Source organism: Peromyscus californicus, unplaced genomic scaffold (assembly GCF_007827085.1).
Source record: "Peromyscus californicus insignis strain IS unplaced genomic scaffold, ASM782708v3 Scaffold_5__1_contigs__length_169319896, whole genome shotgun sequence".
Lineage (NCBI taxonomy): Eukaryota > Metazoa > Chordata > Mammalia > Rodentia > Cricetidae > Peromyscus > Peromyscus californicus.
In genome coordinates this window covers 121,274,056-121,295,146 of record NW_026294573.1, presented here as the reverse complement: position 1 = coordinate 121,295,146, position 21,091 = coordinate 121,274,056, and the positions used below count along the sequence as shown (strand labels likewise).

General features: G+C 41.3%; 1 protein-coding gene across 7 annotated transcripts in view; it reads right to left on the bottom strand.

Annotated features, from left to right (window-relative positions):
• The window catches only part of Klhl32 (kelch like family member 32), a 231,289-nt gene that overhangs the window by 175,843 nt on the left and 34,355 nt on the right, over nucleotides 1-21,091 (bottom strand). For all 7 annotated transcript variants that reach the window (XM_052715096.1, XM_052715100.1, XM_052715101.1 and 4 more), the window contains exons 2-3: nucleotides 13,797-13,881; nucleotides 2,549-2,729 (exon numbers count right to left, since the gene is read on the bottom strand). In XM_052715096.1, the coding sequence (XP_052571056.1) occupies nucleotides 2,549-2,729; nucleotides 13,797-13,819 (204 nt within the window). In that variant the 5' untranslated portion in view covers nucleotides 13,820-13,881. The remainder of the gene's footprint in view (nucleotides 1-2,548; nucleotides 2,730-13,796; nucleotides 13,882-21,091) is intronic.

Here is a 21,091-nt window from a genome sequence, read left to right as displayed (position 1 = left end):
GTCAAGTTGACACTTAACATGAAGAAGTTCCCATCAGTAAACACACACAGCTACAGCTACCTGGCTTTTGACAAAATTGCCTAAGTATACGCTGCAGAAAACAGCTCTTCAGTAAATGATTCTGGGAGAATTGGATGTCCTTATATGGAAGAATGAAACTATCCCTATCCCTTACCCTGTGCAAAACTCAACCCAAAAGACCCAAAGGCCTGAAACTCTGAGACAGAAGAAAACAGAGGAAACACTCTATGACACAGTTATCACATTTCTGAAAAGGACACCAATTGCTCAGAAAATTACCAAGAAAATAAGATTTCATGCAATTGCAAAGCTTCTGTATACAAAGGAAAAAGCTCGGTGAAAAAGCCTACAGATCGAGAGAAAATCTTTGCTAGCTATGCATCAGACAGAAAGTTAATATCTAGAATATATATAGGACTCAAAAATATGAAAAACACAATAGATAAATGAGCTAATGAATTGAATAGTTCATTTTCAAAAGGGGAGTTACAAAATGGCCAATCAACATAGAAATGCTTGTGCAAATTAAAATCACCTTGAGATTTCATCTCATCTCAGTCATTAAGAAATCAAATAAGGGTGGGATTTAGTGGTGAATGCCTTTAATCCCCAGCACTCAGGAGATAGGATCTCTGTGAGTTCAAGACCAGCCTGGTGTACATAGTGAGTTCCAGGACAGTCAGGACCACATAAGGAGACTCTGTCTAAAATAAAAACAATAGCTGGCAATGATGTGGGAGAAAGGCAATCCTTGCATAGTGCTGGTGGGGATGCAAACTAGGCTACCCACTGTGGCAATCAGCACGGTGCTCCTCAAAAATGTAGAAATAGGATATGAGTCAGCTACACAACTTCTGGACATATACCCTAAGGAAACATACCACAGAGATACCTACACATATTGCTGCACTAGTCACAACAGCCAAGTCATAGAACCAGCCATGATCTCTCTCAGTGGACAAATAAACAAAGAAAATACTGTGTGTACACACAATGGAGTTTTATTCAGCCGTAAGAAAGAATGAAATTATCTTATTTGCTAGAAAATGAATAATCACACTGGAGATTATCATATTAAGCAAAATAAGCTGGATGCAGAGAAACAAGTACTCTGTTTCCTCTTATTTGTAGGTCCTAGAATTCTTCATAGATGCATAACATCATACACACGATAGAAAAGAAAGGAGACCATTGGGAGGGGTGAAGGAGAAGGAGAACTAAGGGATGGGAGGGAGAGGAAGATGGTGAAACATATGATATATTCGAAAAGACTTCCTTGATGGATACATGAACATTGAATACATGCCAACTTAAACAGAAGAGGAGGAGAACGGAGATGGAGGAGGGGCAACAAAATGCCCAACAGGTAAAGGACTTTGCTGTACAAGTCTGGCAACCTGAATTTGACCTCCAGAACCCACCTAAAAGTGGACAGAAGGAGAGAATCAGCTCTACAAAGTTGTCATCTGACATTCACACACACACACCTTGGTATGTACTCCCACACATATCATGCACACACATGTATGCATATGGACACACACAGTAGTAATATCTTTTTTCTATTTGTGTGTTTGTGAGTGAGTGTGTGTGTGTGTGTGTGTGTGTGTGTGTGTGTGTGTGTGTGGCAGGTACATATGCTTGCATGTATAAGGGCACATGGGTGTGGAGGCCTGACAATGTCAGGAATCTTCTTCAACTTCTCTTCCACCTTATTCACTTAGGTAAGGTCTGTCAATCACATCAGAGCCGCTAGAAATGACTAGTCTCACTAACCAGCTTGCTCTGGAATCTTTGACTCTGCCTTCTAAGGTTGGAATTACAGGCAGGCCACTATTCAGCAGTTGCATGGGTTTCCGGGATCTGAATTCCATCCAGTATTCCTACTTGTATGGTTGCACTTTAATCATGGAGATATCTCCTCAGCCCCAAAATAGTAAGTTTCTAAAATTAAAAAACAAAAGTCAGACGTGGATTTCACTTCCAGATACGCGAGTTAAGAACCATGTTTATTATTTATTTACATTCTGCATTCTAATTACTTAGTCTCTGAGATTCAGTTTCCTTTTATGTAAAAATGATAATCTTTAAGAGCATGTGCATGCATTTGTACAAGCTGTTTATGTGAAGAGTAAATGAAATATAGATATAGAAGACCTCATCCACTAAAGTTGTATCACCGAACATCACTCACAGCTGGAGACCAAATTCTAAGTTCTAACAACAACAACAACAACAAAAAAGAGCCATATCTTCATATGCCACACATGTCACCATCACATCATTCAGTGATAACAAAATGCCAAGTGCATTAGTCAGATGCAAGGAGATGTCTGCTTCGCACTGCAGGCACCCAGGCCAGTCCCAACTGGCGCCAGACATAAGTCTGTCCAGAAAGAAACAGCTTCTCAACACTTACACCTCTGCAGACAACCATGTAATTGGCTCAGGGCCTGGGAAAGGTCAGGAAACACTGCTGTCCTCTGCGTATTGACATCCTACGACAAACACATCCACCTTTACTTACCCGGAAATAGTCACTGCAGGCCGCTAGGACTGCCTTGTGAGCATGGAATTTCTGTTCCTCGGCGATCAGGGTCACGTCGCAGAGAATACCATCACTCCTTTGCTGGTTCAGTGCTGCGAGGACAGTGTCATTGTGAGATTCTGAGTGGCACAGCCTCTGGCCCGTCAGCAGGTCTTGAATACTACAAAGGAGAGCAATGAAGCCCTGTTGATTCCATTCATCAGCTCTGCTTCCCAGGGGCTCTCTCGCCCTTTCAACCTTGGGGAGGGCACTTGGATTCCAGGGTCCTAAGAGTTTGACCTTCCTGTTCTCAGTTTTGCCCTCTGCTCTTGTCTGTTTTTCTTTTCTCTGACTTTTTTCTTTTCTTTGCCCTGTTCTCGGGCCTCTTTCTCTTGTTAGCATCCCTGTTTCTGGGGCTTAACTTTGTGTCTACCTGAGTCTGTGGACCTATGAATCTGCTTCTAATCCCCTATTTCCTCAGTGTGTATACATGCAAAATTTGCCTTGTGTACGTGTACAGCTGAGCATAACCCCCCACCGTGTGTGTGTGTGTGTGTGTGTGTGTGTGTGTGTGTGTGTGTGTGTGTGTGTCGTGCAAAGGAGGCAGGGAGTCTCTTCCTACTCTGTGACTCCCTCTCTAACTCCATTCTTCTCCAGGTTCAGCTTCAGACTTATCTAATGTGTCTCCCTAGGATACAATAGCCCCCCAAATAGAAGAAAACTGAGCAAATGGTGGTTGGGAACAAAAGAGCTATACATGACCATCCCAAATCCAAAGCAGTAAAACCACAGCTGCCCGTGAAACTTGGGAAATTATACACCACACAAAGAATGTTGAAAGAAATTAATTTGTAATAAATAGGGCATAAACCTACAATCCTAGTACTCAGAAAGCTCTGAGGCAGGAGGACTTGAAGATCAAGGCCATCGTTGGCCACACAGTAAGTTAGAGGCCAACTTGAGGTACACGAGACCTATCTCCGTAAAAAAAAAAAAAAAAAAAAAAAAAAAAAAAAGTGTCCTTTGTAAATGAAAAAGAAAATTAAAAGTTAAAAGCTTAGATCAACAAAAATCTCTCCACATTACTCTAAAATCTCAGAACAGGTACTGGGCTCTGACTGGTGAGTTACTCCCAGAGGATGACAAGGTTATCAAGCCCTGTTTCCACACAGTAAACTCTTTTGAAAGCTTAGTGAAAATTACCTAAGGACAGCTGAACGTGATCTCTCCCTACCTGACAATTCCATGCCCAGTTCAAGCATGAAAAACCGTTGCTACCAGCCTTGCCCATACTGTTGGTTTATTGGATAGGATCTACCTTACTTGTACCAATAGACTGATAAAGAATAGTTAAACACAAATCTCTACCTTAAAATTAATCAACTTCTTCCAGTGAAAAGCCAGTGTAGTCAGTACGCTTTAGCGAACATTTCCCACTGGGGAGTATCAGGAATGTAAGAACTATGGAAAGAAAATAACTTGACAGAAAGTGAAGCTATAGGAAGCTCTTGTGGGAAGGTGGGAGGACTATTTTCAGTAGACATGGCAGATGAGTCTGAAATGCTCACAGCCATTGAATATTCATGTGTGGCTCCTGAGATAGGTAGGCTTTCAAAACCAGTAACTAGAAGTTACATTCAGAAACATAAATAGTTTTTTTTATGGAAATTTCTATGGAAAGCCTAGAATGGAGATTAATTAACTCCATTAAGAAAAAGAAATGGGGAAAAGAAACAGAAATACGGTCTCAGCAGAGCAGAACATTAGGACAGCCTGAAAAACCTTTCCTAAAACGATGATGTTCTTATTGCTAGCAAACCTGTATTGCTTACAGTATTCAGCCAATTATCCTGCATGGTTTATAATTATTAACAATTTAATAATTATATAATTTAATAATTAACAAATTAACAATTTAATCTTCCTAGTAACCCTAAGATAAGGTACTATTGGTATATCTATTTTACAGATAAGAAAACCAAAATTCCAAGATTATGAATTTTAAAAACCTAACATTAAGGACACAATGATTTTTCCTGCTTAAAAAAAAAAAAAGAGATAATCTGTAGGAAGAGTCTCTAAAAATTATGACCAAGGTGACAAAAATTTCAAAATCCCCTATTAATTTTATGTCATATACAATTAATCTCAAAATCAACCCTGTAATATATGAAAACACAAGGACATACAATAATCATAAAACTATGTAATCATGCTTCAAAACCATTTTCTTATGTGCTAGGACCAAAGTTTTGAAACAGAAAATGGATTTTTAATGTTATAATTTTAGAAACTATATTTGAAACTTTCATAATTTCCTTTCTCCTCTCTTATGTCACCATAAATGTATTTTGATATTGCATTTGTCGTGGGAGAATAAGAATATATTAAAATAATTGCCTTAAAATGTTTCCTTACTTGCAAATCTAGCACACAATCCACGTCATTATTAAGCCCGAATCGGTATTTGCACTTAGATATCTGTTGAAAGGGAATAAATCTTGGCAGGGAAAGAGCAACTGTGAATCGCAGTTTGGCAGAGACTGGAGGGCTGAGCTTGAAAACAATAGTCATGACTCCTTGGCTCTACAGACTCAATAGCTCAGCTTGAAGCAGTCAGGCTTTAGAAACAAACGCCAGAAGCTGATATTTAAGACAACACTTGGCAGCAGACCCTAAATATTTTAGAACCAATATGTTATGAGTTCTTAAGAACCAGAAATAAATACTCTGAGATTTGGCAAGAAATAAAGGCCCACTAATCAACAAGTACCAACAAGTCATCATTGAATTCTCCAAGTAGCTTCCCACTCTTGGCCTCTGTGAGTGTGACGTCACAGCTGCCCACAGCACAGAAGAGACCAGGCTCACTACACTTGGTTAGTGATCATACACTGGGAACAACATGAATCATAGGCTGCAGTGCACCACGCTGAAATTAAGGTGGGCAGCAGACGAAGACTTGTCTCTAGCTCGCCCTGCCCTTAGAACAAATGTCAAATCAACAAACTCGCCTCCCAGGTCAGAGCAATGTCCTTTCACTACTGGGAAACAAACAAGAAAAGGAAAAACTGTTTCAAAAACTTTCCAAAGTACTGGGAAAATGTGTGATGAAGAAGGCTCTGCATTTCTCAAGGGGAATACAGATTTGAGAAAGTTCTTAAAATTGGAGAGATTCTTCATGAAAGAAATGGCACCCCTCAAAATCCACAGCTAGTACAGAAAGCGCTCTGGCTCCGGCCAGTGCAACACCAGTACCCTTTCCTCTGGGGGCCCAAGAGCTGTACTGCCAAAACAGGCTGCTGAACACTCGATATAGGCTAGTACAAGTTGCGGTGTGCTGTTAGTGTAAATATTTGATGTCAAAAATGAAATGAAAAGAAAGGACCCAAGACATCTCATACTTCTATATTGAGCACATGTTTAAATTATGACTTGTGACACAGTAATTTATATTAAATACATCACTAAGATTAACCAGAGCTGTTTCTTTGTTCCTTCTTTTAAAATGTATCTACTTTACACTCTATATGCTTCCTATTATTTTTCCATTTACAAATCCACAGTTCACGGGAGTGCTGTAAGGGCGCCAGGTGACGCCAGTCAGGCCGCCAGGGTGGACACCATTCTTGCATCTCACAGGGCTGACCCAGGTCCCTGGCATGACAGTAGGAGACACAGACTCTCTCAGCAGCAGATTGACTTTTAGTAATGCCGGGGAGTGAGCACTAGACTGGTCACACGCCAGCATTTAATAATGGAGAGATTTATGCATGCGGTCCCGGGGAATAGGGCTAATCATGACTTTGAGCCTGCAACTTTCATTCTGGAACTGATCACAAAAACTAATAAATAAAATGCAGAGCACGTTTCTTTTTTTTTTAAATAAATCTTTTTTTTTTTTTTTTTTTTTCCAGAGCTGAGGACTGAATCCAGGCCCGCGCTCTACCACTGAGATAAATCCCCAGCCCCCTCAGAGCACGTTTCTAACAGGCTCATTCTGAAACTCTGCTTTGGTGCAAATGGCGACGTTGGGTACACTGAGTTCACATGTTGATCACAGAAAGCCCCCAGGGTCTTGTTTTCATAATATTCATTTAACTGAATTCAGGCAGTTTTTGAGGATGTAATAAAACAAATCTACAGCTTTACCTTTACATTTCAAATTTAAAAGTTCTGTGGATTTCTATTTTAATGATTATCTACTACTTAACAAGGTCAAAATATTCTTATACATTAATAGTAAAAGAATGCTATTTATTTACATGGACAGGTTGTTAAAATAAATCCCATAATGAATTTTTTTCTTATTTTTATATAATGCTTAATAAATTTTCTAAAGTGGATGCTAGAAATAAAAGTAGCCACAATAATAAGCAAAGATTAAACCTGATAGAACAATTAAGAAATATTAAGACTATGAAGAAAGGAGCTTAATTATAAATGAATATTCTATACCCTTCACTCGTTCATATACATGAAAAATATTTAGCCTTATTATTATATATCAGCCTTATTATTCTAGATACTGGAGATAAAATACTAAATAAATGAATGTAGTAGCAGCCATCACACAACAGTCAGTCTAGCAGGGCAGTGACACAGTGGTTTCCAGCTTTCTAATGCTGCGATCCTTTAATGCAGTTCCTCATGCTGCAGTGACACCCAACCATAAAGTTATTAATGTTGCCACTTCATAATTGGAATTTTCTACTGTTATGAATTGTAATGTAAATATCCATGTGTTCCGATGGTCTTAAGTGACACTTGTGAAAGGGTCATTTGACCCCCTTACAAAGGTTGGGGACCACCGCACTAAGTAATTTCACCTTTCCAATGAGAAATATCCAAGATGCAAACTGAAGATGAGTTGCCACACTGACACAAAGAAGAGAAAATGTCTGCAGGAAAAGAGAACAGCAATTTTTGGCCTGTGTCAGCAGGGAGCATGTCCTTGACACACAGCAATAGTTGAGGGCTATTTGAGCGCTGGACTGAAATACCAAGTCATGTTTCAGAGAGGTGAACAAATTTGGAAGCTATTCAGGGTGGGGGGCAGTTAGTAGCTTAGGTGATACGTTAGATACAGATATGGATGAGAAAGGGGTTCTCGTGAACATGCTAATTTTTCTGCTTTATAAAACTTGATATCCCAATAGTAGGGTACCAGGAAAAGAAGAAAATGATGAACTTAGCTTGGGACATGTGAAGTTTAAGTGGTCTTGATTCATATAGCTCTGGAGCTCAGATAGCAGTCTTGGCTAAGAGAAACTTATGATTCTTGTTCTTAGAGGGGCCAACAGAGCATGGCTGTCTCAAGAACATACTTGAGGTACAGCCAGCAAAAATTGCTCAGAAGGAAAAAGAGATCTGAAGCACAGAAGGAAGACATGGCTTGGTTTGCCTCTTGAGTGGCAGGAAATAGGAACACCAAAAACATGTAAAACTCTGTACAATTTTGGGCTTCTTTGATGTAAAGATTTTTGTGAACTGTCACTGGACAACATAGATTATTCAGTTTATCAAATGAGGATTTTGTTAAGCAAATCACACACACCACCACCACCACCACCACCACCAAACAACCAAACAACCAAAAACCAAGAATGGAAGAATGCTGAGAGCTGCTGGTAGCAATGGCTTTACCAGAGGCCATGGGAATATACAGCAGGTGACAACTAGTATTCAACAGGTTCGACCTACTGGATGAATAACTCTCTGATGGGGAGCCCCACTTGGCAAAGACAGAGGGGTCACTAACTGTGGATGACTGGTTGCTTCTGTCTGTAGTTCTCATGTGCCACTACATTTCTTCCCTCAAAATAGCCATGGGTATTTTTCCCATTGCTTGTACGTTTATCTGATGTATATATTCCATCATTTGAGCACACATATAGCTGTGGATGATCAGGAAGATGATTTCTGCTTAAGCTACATAATTTTGATGAGTAAAAATAACTAGAATATTTTTCATAATGGACGTAGGAAAGTAATAGTATTCTCAGTCACAAAGACAGCTAATTATTTTTATTATTATTATTTTTTTTGGTTTTTCGAGACAGGGTTTCTCTGTGTAGCTTTGCGCCTTTCCTGGAACTCACTTGGTAGCCCAGGCTGGCCTCGAACTCACAGAGATCCGCCGGCCTCTGCCTCCCGAGTGCTGGGATTAAAGGCGTGCACCACCACCGCCCAGCTGACAGCTAATTTTAGACTTCACAACAAATTCGAAACAGACCAGCTGCCCTTGCAGAGAATACACAAGGACAAGTTCCCAAATGTCTGCTGAATCAAGGTCAGGCATGAAGCAACTTTGGTAGACATAACCCCTGCAGTAATTGACTTTCTGCATGTACTCCTAATCTCAAGGTTCAGGCAACTAACTGTTAATTGTTTAAGTCCTGAATTTCAATGCCATTTTCTGTCTGGGAACCTTGACCACTTAGAGCTATGTGCATGGCCAAGCATTACTGGCTGGTTAGGGCGACCTCGCTAGCCTGAGAGAAACTGTGTGACTTATCGTGAGTTATGAGATAGGGTTGAACTCTGTATATGTAACTTATAATTGTCCAGAGTTTGGCTGTTGAGGTGAATGTGTGTGCTGAAAGAGGGATGTAGATGAATGTGCAGAGAAAGAAGTGTGGGGAGATGTTATCTGAGTGTGTTAGGAGAGAAGGATGAGAGATGTAAGATGACAGAGATGTGTATGTAGGGTGGAAATGCGTGTGTAGAGTGAGTGAGTAAATGATGTGGTAGTGTGTGAAGGAATATAACAGAGTAGAGAGAAGAAATTTGTATAAAAGAGAGATGTGGAGATATGTAAAAAAGAAATGTAACTGTGTGAAAAAAGATGTAACTGTATGTAAAGATAAATGGCTGTGCACCAGAGAGAGGTATTATGTAAAGAGATATACAGCAGTATGTAGCTGTGTGGAGACAGAGATTTTCAGAGAGAGGATTTTTCAAAATGAAGTAAAAGAGAAAGTTACCATCAAAAAGCGTGTTTCCTTATTTTCCACTCAAAAAAATCTAGCCCTCGCCACATTTGTGGATTTTTTTTTTTTTTTTTTTTTTTTTTTTTGCATACCCTGGGCTGCTGGTCGATGACCCTCCAGTTAGGAGTAGAAGACATTAAGTGTTGAGCAAAAGTTACAGAATTTAAACTGGTTAAGAAGGGAACATAGCAATAAAATGAGTCCCAACAATATTCTGCTAACTCAGAGATCAATGTTTTGCTAAGCCATCATCGGAGAAGCCTCCTCCTGCAGTAGATGGGAACAAATACAGAGACTCACAGCCAGACAATGTGCATAAAGTGAGACCTTGGACCACTCACACCTAAATGGTATGTCTCCATCAGATCCTTCCTCTCAGAGCTCAGGGAACCCCACAGAAGAGGAAATTCAATGATTTTATGGAGGGCATGGAGGACATAAAGGAAACAAGGCCTTCTACACACCTAAATACAGTAGGACCAATGTACAAGTGAATTCACAGAGACTGAGGCAGCATGCACAGGGCCTGCATGTATCTGTGCCAGATGGGGTCCCAGTGCCAAGAGGAGAAGTGGGCACAGCCCTGATCCCTAATCCAAAAGCTATCTCCATTTCATAACTACCTGCAAATGAAAAATTAATTATCTCCAACAGAGTCTCACTGGGGAAACAAAGCATTCTTACAGCCAGGCTCCATGCCCAGCAATAGTTGGCCAACACAAAAGGAACTCAGTGGCCTCTATGGAGGTTTTCGTCTCAAATGTTTTCTTTTTAACATTACACACCCTTTGTGTATATATTATGGTTTCTGGTTTTGTGTTTTTATGGGATTCCTGTGTGTGTAAACATCTGTGCATCTACATCTATATGTGTAGATGGCTCTTGTGCAGGCTCTTTTTCTTCTGTTTTTGTGTGTTTTGTTTTGTCCTATTCTAGTTTGTTTTTATTTTACTTTATTATTATTATTATTATTCCCTAGATGCTCGTTTCTTTTCTAATCAGAGGTGGGTGGATCTTGGAGGAATTGGGGGAGGGGAAAATGAAATCAGAATACATTGTATTAAAAAAAATCGATTTTCAACGAAATAAACAGTAAAAGAATAAGGAAGAGGAGAAGGAGGGGGAGGACTGAGGAAAAGGAAATAGAGAGTTGGTAGAAGTGGAAAGTAGCTAAGCTAGTAGATGAGATGTAGAAGTGAGGTCAAGTGATGGCCGTAGTAAAATAGGTGAACCTTCAAGCTAGGAAACGAGTCCACAGTAAGAGCAAAGCAGCCACTAGGTCGATTTCAGAAACGAAGTGACTGCTGGGGATAGAAAGGTCCATGCTGTGGCTGTGTCCATATGTGGCGGAGTGGAAGGAAAAGCTCTCTGGAGCAAACAAAGCAAGCTGAGGATCCAACGGCCATGAAGCTGGGCAGAGCCTCCATCAGCGGTCTGTGCTGAGGAGGAAGATGTGGAGGAATTCATGGTCTTGTTGCAACAGTTCCAAATGGCACGATGGAAGAGTGAGAGGAGAGGACAGGGCTCTGTGCTATGGGATGTTCTGTATGGCAAATGTGTTGCTGATTAGTCAATAAATAAAACACTGATTGGCCATTGACTAGGAAGGAAGTGTAGGTGGAACAAGGAGGAGAATAAAGCTGGGAAGTGGAAGGCTGAGTCAGAGAGACACTGCCAGCTGCCACGATGAGAAACAGCATGTGAAGATGCCAGTAAGCCACGAGCCACATGGCAAGTTATAGATTTATAGAAATGGATTAATTTAAGCTATAAGAACAGTTAGCAAGAAGCCTGCCACGGCCATACAGTTTGTAACCAATATAAGTCTCTGTGTTTACTTGGTTGGGTCTGAGCGGCTGTGGGACTGGCAGGTGATAGAGATTTGTCCTGACTGTGGGCCAGGCAGGAAAACTCTAGCTACAGCTCTGGGTGGGAGCAGGGAAGGAGGTGACTGCACCTTGGAAGATATGGCCCTGGGATGGTAACTGATTAATATAAATGGCTGACTTGGGGTAGAAAATCTCTTTGAGAACACACACTGATTCTGGCATCAAGGAGCAAATTCTTTGTCTGAGATGGTGCCGTGTAAACACCACAGTCCTCAAATATGGTATTGGCGAGACACCAGGTATAACACAGGGCATTTCGGCCATGATATTAACTGCATTCTGAATGTGGTGGTTTGAAAGAAAATGGCCCCAAAGGGGAGTGGCACTATTAGGAGGTGTGGCCTTGTTGGAAGAAGTGTGTCACTGTCGGGGTGGGCTTTGAGGTCTCATTTGCTCAAGCTTCCCTCAGTATGACAGTCAGTCAGCTTCCTGTTGCCTGCAAGATGTAGCACTCTCAGCTCCAGCATCGTGTCTGCCTGCAAACGGCCATGCTCCCCATCATGATGATAAAGGACTGAACCTCTGAAACTATAAGTGAGCCATCCCAATTAAATGTTTTCCTTGTAAGTGTTGCCTTGGTCATTGTGTCTCTTCACAGCAATAAAAACCTTACCTAAAACACTAAGATAGTTTCTGTTTTTTGTTCTGAGGTCCTCTAAACATCAATTGTAGTCCTATCCCTGATGATGATAAGAAATAATGCTAGTCCTTGAACAACATACCATAATTCCCCAAGTTTATTTACTTATCCTTTTTTAAAATGTAATATATTTATTTCTTTTACATCCTGACCACAACCTTCCCTCCCTCCCCTCCTCTCACTCCTCCCCCCTCCCCCCACCCACCCTCAATCTACCCCCTCCAGTATTCATTCAGAAGGGGGCAGGCCTCCCATGGGTATCAGCAAAGCATGGCATATCAAGATGCCCTAAGACCTCCCCCTGTATTCAGGCTGGGTAAGGCAATCCAGCATGAGGAATAGGTTCCCAAAAGCCAGCCGAAGCACCAGGGACAGCCCTGCTCCCGTTGTCAGGAGTTCCCACAAACAGACCAAGCTACACAACTGTCACATATATGCAGAAGGGCTGGTCAGTCCCATGCAGGCTTGCTGGTTGTTGGTTCAGATTCTGTGAGTTCCTATGAGCCTCACTAGTGGTTTCTGTGGGTTTTCCTGCAATGTTCCTGACCCCTTTGGCTCCTACAATCCCTCTTTTCTCTCTTCATCAGGACTCCCCAAGCTTGGCCTTGGATCTCTAAATCTGCCTCCATCAGTCACTAGAAAAAGGCTCTCTGATGACACTGGGGGCGGGGGTAATCCCAATCAGATCACAGGGGGTGGCCAGTTTAGGTAAAAGTCCCCTTTCTAGTCATCTCTTATAGTACTCTCTTCCTCTACCAACCTCTCACCGGATCCCTCAAGTTCCCATGCTCACCTGCCCCCAATCCACCCAGGGGATCTCTTCTATTTCCCCTTCCCAGGAGATCCATTGAACCCTCCTTGTTCCCTAGCTTGTCTGGGTCTGTGGGTTGTAGCATGGTTATCCTTTACTTTACAGCTAATATCCACTTATGAGTGAGTACACACCATGTCTCTCTCTTAATCTTTCTTCTGAGGACCCTTTGACTGCTTCCTCAGAAACTGATGCTGACTTGCCTCCAGGCAGAATGATGCTTTCTCCCTGGCTGCCTCTCAGATTTTTAGAATGTGAAGCTCTCTCCTGCCTTAGTGCATTTCCCAGCTCATTCCCTCCTGTGGCTCTCAGGAATATCCTTCTTCCCTGTGTTTGCACTAAACTTTTCCTTCAGAACATTTTTCACAAGGGCATTTGCATTGCTGATTGTGTAACTATTTGTTGAACATCTGGTTCTCCCTAGAATACACAGTTTATGGCAGGAGAAATAAAATTTTATATTATTCATAAATGGTACTTTACATCAAGTTGAGTATTGGCTTAACAAATATTTATTAACTAAACGAATATTCAAACAAGATACTATCAGGAATTTTTGAATCCTCTCTAAACTTATTGCATTAAAGGGGACAATATTCAAATGCATTCATAGTTTTCGAAAAAAACCACATATTATCATGTGCCTTTAGAGTGATATGTCTTTTGCTCAAAGGGCTAGCATCCCAAATAAGAAAAGGACAAAAAGCAGAACTAGGCAAAGAATCATGAAGCTTTTCTAGGTTTGATCAAGAGGTCTTAGTGGTCCATCCTTGTTCCAAGTGCCCAAATCACAAGAATTACAACTGTTTTGTGCATTCAGTCAAATTGCGTTCAGATCCTGCTCTGTGCTCAGTGCTGCTGTGTGACCAGTGTAGGCCTCACTATACTGAGCAGGGCATGTTCCTTCAGTGTGTACCTGAGGCAGCGTTCAGACGGCATTCTCCAGCTGGGTCCTCAGAGTCAGGCTTAGAAGTTTTGAGAAGAATCCGCAAGCATTCCAGCTGGATTAAAAAGGACAAGAAAGAAAACTAAAGTGAGCCAAAATACAAAGAGCATTCTAGAAGGTCATGACACCAATGCTTCACAATACCGAGGAGAGGCCTGGAGAACGTGAACGCTGACATTTCACATCTCCTCACCACTTCCTTTAACATGCCCTTGATGTTTTTAAACTTTCAGGCTTTTTACATTATTAGAGACTCAAGTATAGGAAGTGTGATATGTTTGAGACTTGATTAATAGCTGACTAAAGATGGAAAGGAAAAACACCAAATGGTCATTGGGAATAGTTTTCCAATTAAGATTTTATGAAATGCAACTACAGTGATCTGAACTACAGATACTTGTCTGTGGAAATTTAGGTTTCCTTCCAAACATGACTTGTGAAATCAAGTTTATACCAAGTACGTTTTGGATAAGTATATACAGAAAGATACTTTTCTACTCAAGGAGATGGATTCTGGAAACCATCGAAAAAGCAGCACACAGAGAGGATGAATGTGAGGAGGTAGTGAAACCAACTCTCACAGCAGCTTCAGGATTAGCATAAGAGAGCAGGTAGTCTGGTCAGGCTTGAAGCTCCTTGGCTGTGCACACTTCTCATCCATCCTTGCTGCCCACCCTTGCCTTTGTATTTAAGCAATGATGTAACGCTAAACAGAAAAATAAATTATTTGAACAGTCTGGGATCTGGTCCATGACTGCATTTTACAACACTCATTAGAGAATCGAGCTCACATTTGGTAATACACCCAAGTGGCAAAATTAATTAGAATCTGAATAAGCTAAATAGGCTTCCTTCTGTCTCAATTTTATTTTGAAAAGCAGCAGTGATAGGGTAAAAGAAAACAAAACACGCATGAAAGTGGTGTATTAAACTGTGCCTATTTCTTCTGGCTTGTATAATAAAATATTTGTAATCTGACTTAAAATTATATTATAAAGAAACCTGCAATTGGTATGATTTTTAAATGCTTAATACAATATATTGTTTGTTTAAGTATTCCATTATTACTGAATACTGAGTTGTTTCAAACATTTATTTCATACAATTTACCTTTTAGTTCTTTTGTTTTCAATTATTATAAATAGGCTATTCCTTCACTTGTTTCTAGTGTAAGTTCTAACAAAAACTAAGGTGATCATCATCCTCACTTGCTCTACCATGGGTGAGTGACACAGACGGTCAGAATAATTCTAGGCACATTGTTTAATTAGCTGAGAGACTTGCTTAGCAACCTATTATTGCTATAGTTCTCCCCCCAGAATGTGGGGTTATAAGCTCAATGGCATGATATTAAACACAAACATAGATAAACACTTGAGCTTTGAAATGGAAAAGAATATCTATTACAGGTGGGATTAAAAAAATCTTACTCTTTTGAATTCCTATGTTTTTAAAATGCTTCTAGTGATCCAGCGAATGGAGAAGGGAATTTTAAAGGTTAGAATAATTCACCATTAGAGGATATATCTAATTTGATACTTTCCAAACAGTAATGGAAAAATCATAAAATGAATTCAATCCCTGCTAGAGATACTTATTGTTTCTAAGTCAGCACAGTAAATTAGTTCTCCAAAATTATCTAAGTATGATCTCCTACATCCCACATAGTTTAATTAAATGAATGAAACATCTAAAGGTGAGTCAAAATGAATTACGGATGTATCGCCACAGAAAAAGTTTTCTTACTATTTACTATTTAATATTATTTTCCTACATATCATTTTCTACTTGCTATGTATGTAATATGTTGGTATAAAAATAAAATTTATGGGCAAATACATTTGTTTTATGAACAGTTTCACAGACAGGATGGTGTGCTGGAGGTGCCATATCTTTCCACAGCTTTTTTCTGCTTTTTCCCTGCTTGGAACCTGGATTCCTTTCTAATCTATGGCTCTGAACGTCCCCAGGAGCTCTGGAGACCTTGATCAGTCCCTTATCTTCTTCTTCTTCAGAACCCTCCGGATTCAGAGTTGGCCAGCTTGGTAAACATCAGGAAACACAATGATATAAAAACAGGGAGTTGTTTTTCTTCAAGCATCTGGCTCTCTGTGATCTCACCACACACGTAGGCACACCTAGCACAACCTTGGGTGTGATGTTCAGTTGGAAGCACAAGAAGAGGCTTCTCTTGTTTGAACTGAGAGCCGTCACTGTGGAGGGCTCTTAACTGTGGCCATCTGCCGCTTTCTAAAGCCACGGCTCTAACAAAAGTGCTCTCCTGATGCATCTCTAGTCAGGCTGTTCCAAATTCTTTGTTCAGGTAGGTACTTCCTTCACGTCTCTTCAAGAGCTTTGTGATCAAGCACTGGATATATGAGTGTTTTGATGAACAGAGAATTCACTGATGTCACAATAATTCAAAGGAGAAAATATGCTTATGAAAGTAGTTAAGAAAGAGTGTATTCAAATTCTGGTGTCGATTATCCAGCTTCTCGGCTCAGCTTCACAGATTTTTAGAAGGATAAAGTGAATTTTCCCCTGCAGCGTAGTTATTATACATGAGCAAGGCAGAGAAAGATATCAGAATTTTCTACTGCAAAAATATACCTCAGCCGGGCGGTGGTGGCGCACGCCTTTAATCCCAGCACTCGGGAGGCAGAGCCAGGCGGATCTCTGTGAGTTCGAGGCCAGCCTGGACTACCAAGTGAGTTCCAGGAAAGGCGCAAAGCTACACAGAGAAACCCTGTCTCGAAAAACCAAAAAAAAAAAAAAAAAAATATATATATATACCTCATCAACACATGGATTATATTGAGCTAACAGTTGTTAAGAACCAGCAGGTGTAGGATATGCTCTAAAAACAGGGCCTGCATTTTCCCCTTTCACAGGAAATTTCCATTCAGAGACAGATCTGTCACCGGATCTCAGTTAGCATCGATGTGCTAAGTTCCTTTATGACTATACAAACGTGAATTATGTAGTTATTGTCTCAGGTGACAAGTGTGTCTTTGAATTTTTACTTTTGTTTGTAGCTAACATGTCAAATACTAATATTTTTATTTCATCTTAATCCATAATAGTTTGAAAGGAGAAAAAAAATCTGAGAGGAAGATCATGAGTGTACTTTTAACCACTGCCAAATTACTTGTAATAATGTCAATGCCAGGAAAATAGTTCTGTTATTTTATTGTTTAAGGAATAATGGCAATAAAATATCTGTATGCATTCAATAAGACACTTTTTAAAATACTTTTAATCTGAGGTCACTTGAATCCATGGATGTTAAACCTACAAATTCAAAGAACTAACTGAAACAACACAAGCAGGGGTAGTGAAATCAGGTCGTAAGCCCAGCAGACTCCATACTGAGTCCACACTTTCAACCACAGCTAGCACTAAAAATGGGGCAGAGTCCAGGGCACTGTTACCCTAAGGTGCTGAAGAGCCTCAAGGCAGAAGAGTGAGTTAATAGTTATGACTAGTCCGTTTTTATGTCAACTTGACACGTACTAAAGTCATTTGGGAAGAAGGAACCTCAATTAAAAAAATGCTTAGAACAGGTTAGCCTGTGTGCAAGCCTGTGAAGCATTTTTTTAAATCATTGATGTGGGAGGGCCCGCTCACAGGGGGTGATGCCATCTGTAGGCAGGTGGTCCTGGGTGCTGTAAGAAGGCAGGCTGAGTAAGCCATGAGAAGCAAGCCAGAAAACAGCATTCCTATATGGCCTCTGTATCAGCTCCTGCCTCCAGGATCCTGCCTCCACTCGCTGCCCTGACTTCCCGCCCTGGATGATGGACTAAACCTTTTCCTCTCTGTGTTGATTTTGGTCATAGTGATTTATCACAGCAATAGAAACCCTAACTAAGACATAAGGCAGCATCAGCTCATTACAGAAAAAGGTTTCCTATCATTTATGGTACCCAAAGTTAATAAAGAAGCATTTCAACCACTACAAGGAAAACAGAACAAACCTAAATGTTCCCAGTCCTGCATGATCTATAGAAGATTGGGGCTGTAGCCACCAGCTAGCTGTTGGTGTCTCCCAAGGAGCACTCTGCTGTAGGCTGAATTATGCCCCCAAACCAATTCATATGTGAAGTGCTTAACCTCTAATACTTCAGTGATAAGATTTTTTTTGCTTTGTTTTCTGAGACAGGGTTTCTCTGTGTAGCTTTGTGTCTTTCCTGGACCTCACTCTGTAGGCCAGGCTCGCCTCAAACTCAAAAAGATCTGCCTGCCTCTGCCTCCCAAGTGCTGGGATTAAAGGCATGCGCCACCACCGCCCGCCTAGTGATAAGATTTTTAAGGAGGTAATTAAAATTAAATGTCACGAGTGGGCCCTAGTTAAATTGTGTTCACACACACACACACACACACACACACACACACACACACACACACACACAAAATCTTAGGGCACCATCAATTGTTGTGTAGCAATCTCCTGAGAGATAAATACTCTATCTTGGAGGAAAGCTCACTAAGCTTCAGGATGTTCTAAAGGGAGGGGAAACTTGCACCCTGCAGGGAAGCTCTTTAAACTCAACAAGTAAACAACAGAGTCCTAGAAGTCCCTGAAATTGAGAAGATTTCTCCCTTGCCACACTGATAAAGCAGAGAGGACTTCTGAGACACACTCACACTAGCCAATCTGCTGAAAGAAGCTCAGACAAACTGAGCTACCTAGAAAAGATCCTCTAACTGCTTGAACTTGCTGCCATTTGTGAAGTGTTCTCAGGTTTCCAGCTTTCATGAACTGTCAGTGCTGGGATGGACTTTTGATGATACAGCTGTCTTTGAGTCATTTCTGCTCCTGCAAGTAACCCACTCCAGCAAAAACTCATTGGTTCACCCATTTGGATTTCAGCGACATCATTACTTTTGGGTCTGTTGTTGGGTTCCTATCTGGGGGGGAGTACACAGTTGTTCACATCTCCCCAGGAATAGTGTCACACATGACCAAGTAAGAAGAAAGTCTATATAAACACAGAGATATAGCAGCCATATGGAAGTTGGAGAGGGACCTCAGAAGAAATCAACCTTGCTGACATGTTATCAAATTTCTACCATTCAAAAGATGTGAGAAAATAATTCTGTTGTTTAAGCCACACTCCCTGTGGTATTTCCTATGTCAGTCCTTGTAAACTACTGGGAACCACCCCCTCCCCAGGGCAGGGTGCACTTCTCATAACATGGATCCTCCACTCAGGTGGCCATCTTGCCATCACTCTGCTCTGTAATTAAAGTCAGTCTGACCTCTAGCCATTGCTGCCAAGTCCTCCCAATTTGCTTCAAGTTACCATGGCTCAGAGGCTGTACCGAACCCAATGACCACATTGCCCACAATTCTATGACAATCTGTGCTCTGCTCAGATGAAGCTGAGTCATGGGTGGGTGAGAAACTTCTGACCCAGATGTCTCCTGAGATAGATCCTTTTCACTGTTGACCCATTGGAACATCTGGCTCCCACTTTGCTTTTCTAATCAGCGCTCAATTTTCTCTGAGAAGTTAAAACATACCACTGTCCACAGAAATTCCCTCCAGAAAGTTTCTTAGATTCCCATGCACAGCATAATTTGCTTGCTCCATGAGAGCCTACTCCTTTGCAGGTTTTATAATAGCCATGGGGGACCCAACGGAGAGAACTGAGTGTCTATAATGTCAAATCCCTACCCTGCTGTGGCTCAATTATAGGCAACCTCTTAACACCACATTCCTGAGACTGAGCTGTGTACCTGCATCACTTCTTAATAATGTAAAATGGTGTTTTGTTTTGTTTCTGGTCAGGCGTTCTCCCAAGCTCTACCCATCATGAAAAGCCCCTCCAATCTAACATGTATGAGAACAAGCATATAAACCTGTTGTAAGATTCTGTCCTTTGTGTATGCCATGGTCATTGCTACCTCAAAATCAGAGAAGTGTAATTACCTGCACTCACGAGATCAGGCTTCACAACATTCCCTTGCAGGAGTATGTAGGGGTTACCAGATCCTCACCTGACATTACAAACACGTACACCCCCGCCGCCTCTGTGGCTTGTGGTCTTGGGAGGTGCTACAGTCTACAGGAGGTGGAACAGTAATGAAGTGAATTGACTTCAGATTATTCGTTACAACTGGATATTGTTGCTTATATGCATCTATGGAAGAAAACATGTTTTTGCCATGTGCAGCTTGATGGCCACGTGTGGCTTGCCGGCCGTTGTGGCCTGCTCTTGTGACTTTACTCATGTGATTCCTCTTAATCCTGAGTTTATAAATGGTCTGATGTTCTGAATAAAGTTGGTTATTGCATGAGACTTTAGTCTGCCTCATTTTTAGGCTCCACGCTCCCAGGTCCCACTGCCTCTAGGGTGGTAAACACTCACTAGGCTCCTTTTTTTCTCTTTTGAAATGGTCATGTGTTGGAAGTATATGATTTTCTTTTTTATTTCAGTTTAACAGGGGGTTACAGTTTTTGAGTTTTTGCCTTGAGTCTCAGAAGAGACTTTGAACTTTGGACTTTCAAACAGTGCTGACACTGAGATAGACTATGGGGACTTTTAAGGTTGACCTGAATGCATTTTTCCATTATGATGTGGCTACAAGCCTATGGGGGCCAGCGAGTCGACTGTGGTGGTTTGAATGAGACTGGTCCCCATAGGTTCACAGATGTGAATGTTTGGTCACCAGTGGGTTACACTGTGTGAAAAACTAGGAAGGATTTGGAGCACGTGCAGCCTTGTTGGAGGAAGTTTGTCCCTGGGGGTGGGCTTTAAGGTTTCAAAAACTCATGCAAGGCCTCCTCCCAAGTTTGTCCCTCTGTGTGTGTGTGTGTGTGTGTGTGTGTGTGTGTGTGTGTGTGTGTGTGTGTGTGTGTGCCTCCCTCTCTCCCAGGCCTCTTTGCCTGCCTTCAGATCAGGATGTAAAGTTCTCAGCTACTTTTTCAGCACCATGCATGCCACCATGTTCCCTCCATGATGATAATGGACTAACCTCTCAAATTGTAAGCAAGCCCTGAATTAAATGCTCTTTCTAAGAGTTGCCTTTGTCATGGTGTCCCTTCACAGCAGCAGAACAGTAACTAAGTCATCAGTACACTGGTACCTCAGGCATCTCTTCTGCTGTTGTGCTTTGTCACCTACAGCGTCCGCTCCTGGGCACGGTTTGCAGAGGCACCCTTCCATGCTGGCCTGTTTTACCTCCAACAGGGCACTGGTCCCTTTACTGCTCAGGACTTTTTTGCCCTCTTTTTTCTGAGTGGCCAGAGGGAGGGAGGAGGA